Genomic DNA, 9776 nt, shown 5'->3' with positions numbered 1-9776 from the left:
GATTGACTGAAAATCCAGTTGCCTCTGATTTATAGGGATCTTTGATTCTGTTACACTGATGTTGTCCTTGGGCAGCTGGAGGCTTTGATGCAGTTTCCTTCCAGCTCAAGGTCAGCATTGCTGCTCCAATATTTGACAGTCATTGGATTACGATGCTGTTAAAATACCAGAGTGAGAAAAGCCAGTGTAGTTTGACATAGAGACTAAGTATTGCAGCTCATGTTTTCTTATTATTGAATATCATTTCACAGAAAGATAATTGCTCCGCTTGTAACTCGGCATGGGAAGCTTTGGTCCAATTTCTGGGGTGCTTTGAGCCCAGATGGCTACTATGCTCGATCAGAGGACTATGTTGATATTRTCCAAGGGAACAGAGTGTAAGTAATCATGGGTTAATGTTTAAGGTCAAGACACTCGTGTACTGTTGTTAGCAACATATTCTTACCTTCCTTTCCCTACAGTCTTGTATTATTTTGGAAGAGCTTATGTTAGTTACATTGTTTAGCTTTTTCCATTTCATAGATATGCTTTCATTTTCCCTTTGTTTCCAATTCACAGCCTGAAACAGAAAAACAGTATTTAACACAGTGAGCTAGTATTAGTAATGGACATAGGCATTACCGGTACCTGTCTGATTACTCTGAGTGCGTAATATTAAAAAAATGGCAAAACAAATAGCAAAGCAAAAGGGTTATAGTTTCTATCTATGTCCCAGGAACCTCAGTCAAAAGGAGTCATTGTTGCATGCATCAAATGGCCGTAAGTACTTCTTCGTCTTTGCTGGACAAATAGAGTATTTAATCAACCACTGTAATTTGTTTGTTAATGTGTTTCTTCTTGTATGTTATTTCAGGTACATCCTACAGGGCTCTTGAGAAATACTTTGTTTCACAGCCTTTTAAGTTACTCCCTCCCCTAAATTAATGTGATTTAAGCTGATCTAAGCTTGACTTTCACATGCAGTGATGACTTCTTTTCTTTGTGCTGAAAAAACAAAAAGATCCGAAGCAGACTGACCGTTTGAATAGGACTGGCTTTTTTGCATTGCACTGAAAGATGTGCTCTTGGCTTTGGGAGACTTGGCACAGGGAAGGAGGAAAATCTGCAAAGCATGCATTGTACAACAGCAGTGCTTAGTTGTTGATCTTGGCCCAACTCACTTAAATATATGGCCTGCTGCGGTCAATGGTATTTGTGTGAGGAGGTCAGACCAGCTGTGTGAAGCCTCAGCAGAGTGTTTAAACTCTTCTAAAAATCTGTTTCAGAATTATTTTCTCGATCTGGCAGTGTAGAATAATACTATAGTATAAAGGAATTTGATTGATAGCCTTAACTATACAAACATGAAGCACATTTGTAGCTAAAAACTTGCTTTAGAGAATTTGACCTTTTTCTTTTTTCGTGACAATACTTCATAAAAATTGAATTGCTGCCTATGCCTGCAGTTGGGATGTGATCCCTTTATGTCCAGCTGTAGTTTTTCACATGTCTTGGAAACCTTTCAGCTTCATTGCCTTGAAGCTCACTTTATCTTGTCAGCAAATACAGAGATGCTGATTTAGAAGAATATACAACAAATTACAGCTTCAGTGATTAAATTATTATTATTATTATTATTTTTTACAGAGGAGTCTGGAATATTCCTTATATGGCTAATATATATTTAATTAAGGGACAAACTCTCAGATCAGAGATGAAAGAGAAAAACTACTTTATACGTGATAAGTTGGATCCCGATATGGCTCTCTGCAGGAATGCCAGGGAAATGGTAAGGTGTATCTATAACAGCTTGCTTTTAAATAAAACACACACAGACTTCTTTGTGTCCTGCTACACTTGACTGCTTCACTTGATTGATCTTGGATTTTGTATTTTTATTTCTAATTAAAAGTACTGGCCAATTTTTGTGATATATTAGAATGCTTTAGGTATATTTCTTTAAAATATTGAGAAGAGAGCGGGGCTTTTTCCCAGGTCAGTGCATTGGTGCACTGACTATATGATGTTTTTTATTTAAAGACACTGAAAATTCCTGTTGAGGCCAAAATATCTTGCTTGTTGACACAACCTCAATAGGATGAAAGAGAGTTCAACTTTTCCCCTGCTGTATATGACTTTAAATTTATCAATGCATTTAGAGCTTCTCTGCTATCCACATTTTTATACAATGTGGAACTTCTAGCAAACTAAGTTGGAATATTTAGCAATTTTATAGCTGAGTAGATATATTTTTAAGCTAGATGGCAGACAATGTTGATTTAAAAAAAAAATTCTAAGTGATTTATGAAATGGTATTAATCTTATTAGGGGGCATGGACTCATTAATTTTCTAGATCAATTAAAATTGTATCAAGTTTTTGTTACTTGCATTAAACTGTAAGTAATAAGAGAAAACGTATTTGTACTGTAAAAATGTGAATATGTAAATCCACATTTCTACTGATATTTACACTAGTTTCAGCACAGAAACAAATAAGAGCTAAACCAGACCTATTTCCAGACACTATAGCTTTGAAAAATAATTTTGCTGAATTGAACAAGAAAAGTTGGCAAGTATTAATTTTTTTTTTCCCTCATAACAAGGCATGTTTTTCTTTGTTTGTACTGATTCTTCAGAACATCCCAGTCAAATTCTCTTGTATTCAAACCTTTGCAGCATCAGTTATTGCAAACCTGCGCTTCCCATGTGCTCGTTAAACTAATCTGACTCTGTGGCTCATCAGAAAATTGCCTTCTCTTTTTCTCTTTCTCAGTCTGTGCTGCAAGATGGTCTGGTACTTGCTTGTTTTTGTATTGCAGCAGATAAGAAGGGGCTGGTGAAAACAGCTTTGACATGTACATTATGAGCTTTGCTTGGAGATGCATGTTGTCTGTAAAGGCATATCAGCTTTTGGTCAAAGGCTGCTATTTCCCTAACGTAACTGTGGAAATCTAATAGTACTTGGACAAAGAGAAAGAGACTTTGTATCAGTCAACTGATGTGATGATTCTCCTTCATTTTAGACTTTACAAAGGGAAAAAGACTCCCCTTCTTCGGAAACATTCCATATGCTCAGACCCCCAAAGGTGTTGCTTTATTTATTTTTTATTCATTAGTTATTATTACATGCAGTATTATTCTACCACAGGAAGATCCTTCTCCTCTGTTCACTTACTCTCAGCAAAATACTGCGCTAGCTTTCTCTTCAGTCTTCTAAAGTTCAAGTTTTCACCAGGGACACGTTCTTCACGACCAGCCCAAAACTTAGAGAGGCTTGTCGTTCCCTCAGGGAAATTTCTCAGTGCTTCCTAAGTTCAGGTCCACGTTTTGAAATGTATGAGCGTAAGCATCTGGTGATCTGTGCATGAGTAGCTAAAACTGGTTCAGCAGTCCAAGAAAGGAAGGAGGGGGGCCTTGACTGTAAGTGATGATCATGTGTGCAGCAAAGTTGCTTCTCACTCCAAGTACATGGATTTAATCCAAACGTTCTGGCATATTTCCCAAGAGGATAAACTTTTCAAAGGATTTTTTTGTACAAATGGATTTTCCCCCATCTCCTCAAGACTTACAGTGGTATAAAATAGAATAAAACTCAAATCGCTAGCAGGTAAACCAGGCCCGGAGACCACATAGGGCAGGTGTGAAATCAGTGTCATTTAAAGCTGTTTTTCTTCTCCTGAACCCTCCTTTTTCTCCCTGCTGCAGCTACTTAATGATTTGGTTAGGGCCCAAAAATGGGCATATGTTTAACATAATCACTATCATTCTGACAATTTAACTCTTTTTCAGACAGAAGCATAGATAAAAGTAACAAAACGCCCAAATGGAAATGCGTTCATCTGCTGCAAATCTAAAAGTCACAAACAATTCTAAAATGAGGTTTTGGTCTGAAAAATAGTAAAATAAAAACAAACTAAATTTCTTCTTTAAAAATAAAGTATTTTCTGCTATTATTTCTAATCAAGAGTTCTCTTAATATCTTCTGTTAATAGCTTGATAATAGAGCCATATCACAGCACACTTAATATTTTGCACATATTTTGCAATATTTGCTTAGGGGAGCACACTTCAAGTGCTCAGCTATTTTGTACCCTGGTCTGAATCTTATTGTGTGTTGTATTTGCCAATATCTTTTTATTTCAGGCTGATTCACCAGAAGGATCATGTAGTTAATACTGTGAAACATATTTCTTGTTCTGATTTCCATTAGCCCTTTCTCTGTTAGCTCATTCTTTCAGCATTTGATTGGAAACTAAACCTTAGATGATGATTTTCTTGTATGAGTGTTTTCAGTATGAGAGCAGGTACTTCCAGTATGTTAAACACTTAGTGTGGTCTGCTTTAGGTTTTATGGGGGGGAAAAATATATATATTTCCTTTCTTTAAGTGTAGGTGGTTTTGCATTATGAACAACATATATTTTGGTTAATTTGCCTAGAAAATGAATTTAACTAAGTGTTTATATGTTAAAAAAAAAAGTACTAGCACTAGACTGATTAGAATCAACCATTTGAAGATTTAAGATACTTGGAAGTAAAAATGAACAACTCATAGGTATAATATGTATGTACAAGTGTGTGATCTTTAATAAAACAAGTGCAGGCATAAACAAACTCACAAACTTTTTTTAAATGTCATTTTTACTGAGATAGACAATTTTGCTAATGGCATTTTTTCTGTTTGGTATAGGGTGTTTTCATGTACATTACCAACAGACATGAATTTGGAAGACTTATTTCTACAGCCAATTACAATACCTCCCATTACAACAATGACCTCTGGCAGATATTTGAAAATCCTGTGGTATGCATCTAATTATTCATGAAAGAATTATTTTATTTTAAAAACTATGTTAAGGTTTCTGTTGTAAAGGACTTAGGATTTTATAGCCTTTTCCTGGAGAACATCTATGTTTTTATTATGCAGTAAATACTGATCATGTACTAAAAGTTGCTCTCTACCACCCACTTAAGCCAATGAAAATGTATCATATCAACAAACCAACTGATGACCTGAGTAAGGAGTTGGAGATATGGCCCTAATGTAACAGGTCTCATGTTTTTGAGATGGTGGAATCCAGTTCATTTAGGGATATGAGAAATGTTTAATTTTCTCATACTTTCTGTAGAGCAAATGAATAGAATGTGAATTTATTTTTCTATCACTTTAAAGTGGAACAAATGAGATTTTAATATATCAAAATTATTCTTTTCAGGACTGGAAGGAGACCTATATAAATCCCAACTACTCCAAGATCTTCACTGATAATATAGTAGAACAGGTAGGTTATAAGTATTGTTAGAGAAAGACAAAGAGTTATTGTCTTATATAATTTGTGGGACTGACTAATAATAAATTGGCATACAGTAATGCTCTTTTGGTCTGTGGCTGTACACCTTTTGAGGTTTGGAGCAGAGCCGAACTTTTGCACTTCTGAAAATCAGATGAGAGAAGTCCAAAATGTATTTCCATCCACAACATGTTGTAGATCAAGAAAAAATTTAATTATTTAGATATATCTGGATTATGATTCAGAACAGAATAACTGATATTCTTTAGTGACTCAGAAAAGTGAAGAGGCCCTTGGCATGAGCTTTTTTAGCAGTTGAAAATAAAAGGTAGCAGTAATAACTTAATCTCTACTGAAAGAAATGAACGTTGTTTGGGTTTTTTTGTTTGTTTTTTAATAGCCATGTCCGGATGTGTTTTGGTTTCCCATATTTTCCGAGACTGCCTGTGATGAATTGGTAGAAGAAATGGAACATTTTGGACAGTGGTCTGGTGGAAAACACCAAGTAAGTGTCAGCCTGTATAAAGAAGATGTTTTTATTAAGAGTGTAAATTTACACTAGTAAGTCATAGTGTACTACAATTCCAGCATTCCAACAATTTCTAATGATCTAAGACATCTGTTCTGCAGTATAAAATGCTTTATTTTGTCTACCACATAGTTTGTTGTTCAGCAGATTTGGAGACATTCCTCAGTTAACCTTGAACCAGCGAATTCGGACACCAACAGCAGTGCAGGTCCCATAGCACTGCAGATCCACAACGGATAGCTGTTCATAATTGTTTAGAGAAGTTTTACTCCTTTATCTCTTCTGTACTAATTTGTCAGACTTGTCCCTCTAAACAGTCGCTCACAAATGTAATGAGCTATTGTGTTCATGTTTGCACAAAATTCAAAATGTTCATTAACTGTTGCTAAAATCAGAGTCCTAACAGGAAGGTGTGTCATATTCACAAACTCCATGTCCTGGAAATGAGATAAATTACAGCCATCGCGACTTCACTGCAGGGAGGAGCCTCCAAAGAGCCTTTTCTAACATACTTTTATCTTTACATTATTTTAGAATATTTATTGCCATAGCAAGCTGAAGGCCTGTATTCTGTTGATCTGATATAACTTGAGTTGCTTAGTTATTTTTATATCACAGTCATTAAAACTATTATCTAACTCAGGCTTACCTTCATGAAGTCCTTATATATGGGCAACACATGCAAATATTGACTTTCTAAAATCTTTCAGTTTCTTTTTCTTGTTACTTCAGCTTTTTTTTTTTTCCCAGCAGCTAGCTGGGAAATAAATGTGCAGCTAGCTCAGATGTGCCTCCTGAGGCAGAGCTCTGTTGTAGTTTTGTGATTCTGCAGATTTCAAACAAGCCTGTGTAGAAGTGCCAGAAGCATTGCATGCTCATATTTCAAGGCTATTTATGGTGTTCTCATTAGGACAGCCGTATTTCTGGAGGTTATGAAAATGTGCCAACTGACGATATTCATATGAAGCAAATCGGACTGGATAATGAATGGCTGCATTTCATAAGAGAGTTCATTGCACCAGTAACACTAAAAGTCTTTGCCGGCTATTATACGAAGGTATGTGTTTAATATTATTGCAGGCAATTACTGCATGGAATGACTAATTCTAAGTATTTTATCAAATATATTCTATACTGTTGAGTTGGTGAGTTTATGTGCAACATGCCAATAATTGCAAATAAATGTTGTTTTGTTAACTCAGCTCTGATGAACAAAACCCCCATGTGTGACTTGGAAGTTCATGTGTTGAAGTCTGACTGTATATTTTGTTTCAGGGGTATGCTTTACTGAATTTTGTTGTAAAATATAGCCCTGACAGACAACGTTCACTCAGACCTCATCATGACTCCTCTACGTTCACAATCAACATTGCTCTCAACAAAGTAGGAGAGGACTTTCAAGTAAGTCTGCAACTTACTTATTGCAATAAAACATCTCTTTTTTTGAGTGTATAACATTTGTTTCCACACTAGACCCCAAATGGATATACTTAAAGACCACGTGGAAGAGGAAAAGATGTGCAGTAGAGATTGAAATATATTATTGCTCTGTATGTTTTGACAGATGCTAAATTTGCTCACTTGCAGATTGCAGGGTCCAAAACTATTAATGCAATCAGGCTGGATTAGGCAAATCATTTTGATGGAAGCCAAAAGTGGTGGGGGGCTGGGTATGGAAGGAAAACTTTGGACATATGAACTGTTTCACTTTTGACATTTTAGAAATGCTTCATTTTTTTTTATTGTGAAAAACAAGGGTTTTTTTTAGTTATTTCATATAGCCCTAAGTTGACCACAGCGGCTTCTTTTTACAAAATTGCTTTTTCAACTGACTCCTGTTTTAGTTCAGCCACAGAAACAAAATATTCAACCATATTTTTATTTATTTTTTCTGAGATATATTATTTCCTGCTTTGCTATTAATTGGTTCAAATAAAACAACCCCCAGAGTATGGAGATAGAAGGGACAGTGACAGTAATATCCAGCCTAGACTAGTAGAGCAGCTTGACCTGTTTTGCTTATAAGGGAATCTCCTATGTTATTCACACTCATATTAACACCCATAAGTATGTTCCTCAACCTCTTCCTTTAGAAAATACTGCTTCTGTTTGGAAATAACATCCAGGAAGACATTTAAGATTTATTTAAATGCTGTCCTGGATAGAGATGCTGTCTTAGAACAGGATCTATAAACATGATTTGCTACTCTCTGCTACCACCTGTAGTAATGTTATCTAAGGGCTGTTCAATAATATATGTCAGAATTGCTGCTTGAATTAATTGTTATACAGGGAATACTAAACCAAAATGAGGTGAAATCTCTATTATTGTAAATGCATGCCTGTTATGTATTGCTTTGAAGATGGAACCTTGTTAGTATGGATAGTAAAACTTATTTATTGTCAACAGCCTATTAATAACAGCAAAATATTTTAAGTTGTGGATAAATGAAAAGGAACTTATTCAAGTATAATGAAAAGTAAAAGATCTTTCTTTTAATCTTTTGTTACAGGGAGGTGGATGCAAATTTCTTAGGTACAACTGTTCCATTGAGTCCCCCAGGAAAGGATGGAGTTTCATGCACCCTGGAAGACTGACTCATTTACACGAAGGACTTCCTATCTTAAATGGCACAAGATACATTGCAGTATCATTTATTGATCCTTAATTTTATTTTTTTGCCCTCTTCAGTGTCAGTGTTTGATTCTTTACATAAACATTTATTTATAGTTTTCTTCCAGAAGATGGTGATAAAAGAAACTTTAAGTAACTGCTCCTAGACATCAAGATTACTTTTGACTAAAAGAATGGGGGGAAAAAAAAGGAAAAATGCTTTTAAATTGTTGGAGATTTTTCAATATCTGCTCTGAGCCTTGAGTCACGAAGTAAACGTGTCCTGCTTATTTTTCCATTCTGCTGTCTTAAAGAATGGGTAAGGAGGAAAAAGCATTTTATAATAAATCCGTTTGTTGCAAGAAAATGCTAGATACAAAATTATTTGAAAAAAGTATTGTGGTTTTTATTCAGTAAAGTGACACAGCTAAAGTTGCGCGGTATGTATTTTTGATAACAGCCATTTAAAAAACCACAGCATAAAAACACTATCAAGTGAATCTCATATACAGTTGTTGGGGTTAAGCAATAATTCCATATGCGGGTATATACTTAATGGAACATCTCAGTAGCCTTTCTTTTTAATTCATTTGAAATACCAAAATGTGCAACTTTAGAAGAAAAATAAATTCATTGCAGAGATGGACTAATGATTATATAATTAAGCTAAGAAAAAAATATTTTTATCATTTGTTTTCAGAACTCATCGTGTTAAAAATTCACTTTTCTTCACCAAGTGTCCTTCATTTTAAATGAGTTATTTTTCTAAATATGTAATTGCACCCAACTGATACTGGAAATCTGATGTTTATTTTCAGAACACTGGTAAATTTTAATATCAGGATGTTTTATAAAGACAATTTTCTACTCTTATTTAAAATTACTTGAATTTTGTATCAGGAAAGTGAAATTGTGGAAGTCTCTCTTTTAAAACTAAGGGTTTCGACTTGCGATTTATTTTAAAGAAATCCGTTTAAAATATTCCTACTGTATCTACTGTTTGTAATTTAAAGAAACTTGAAGCARACTAACTCAAAGTCAACCGTGCCAAAATGCACACTGTGTTGGAAAAACTTGTGAAAAATAAAGGGTAATTTTAAATTAATACAACAGGTTTTACTTGACTGCCTCAGGTAGCTTTTCTGCATATTGCTGTTGTCCTTGTAGAGATTATATTTACCAACAAATAATTTAAAAAGGAATTGTGGATATATTTCAATTGGTAATAGTTTCTCTTCGTGTTACCCATTTTCACCTTATTTTGGTTTGCTGCTGATATTTTCTTTTGTGAATTTGTGCCTATGCACAAAAACTCGCATTGCATTACGAGTGCCGGCAGCAAGAGGCACGCTGCTCATCTTCT

General features: G+C 34.9%; 1 protein-coding gene across 1 annotated transcript in view; it reads left to right on the top strand.

Annotated features, from left to right (window-relative positions):
* PLOD2 (procollagen-lysine,2-oxoglutarate 5-dioxygenase 2) overlaps positions 1–9541 on the top strand; it is a 55324-nt gene extending 45783 nt beyond the window's left edge. The window contains exons 12-20 of the mRNA XM_026087032.1: positions 252–377; positions 1627–1768; positions 3004–3066; positions 4670–4783; positions 5196–5261; positions 5671–5775; positions 6710–6856; positions 7075–7200; positions 8313–9541. Coding sequence (XP_025942817.1) covers positions 252–377; positions 1627–1768; positions 3004–3066; positions 4670–4783; positions 5196–5261; positions 5671–5775; positions 6710–6856; positions 7075–7200; positions 8313–8468 — 1045 coding nt within the window. The 3' untranslated portion in view covers positions 8469–9541. The remainder of the gene's footprint in view (positions 1–251; positions 378–1626; positions 1769–3003; positions 3067–4669; positions 4784–5195; positions 5262–5670; positions 5776–6709; positions 6857–7074; positions 7201–8312) is intronic.
* The last annotated feature ends 235 nt before the right edge of the window (positions 9542–9776 follow it).

Source organism: Apteryx rowi, unplaced genomic scaffold (genome assembly GCF_003343035.1).
Source record: "Apteryx rowi isolate R43461 unplaced genomic scaffold, aptRow1 scaffold_70, whole genome shotgun sequence".
Classification (NCBI taxonomy): Eukaryota; Metazoa; Chordata; class Aves; order Apterygiformes; family Apterygidae; genus Apteryx; species Apteryx rowi.
Note: the sequence above shows the minus strand (reverse complement) of the source record. Positions and strands in the feature narration are given on the sequence as shown.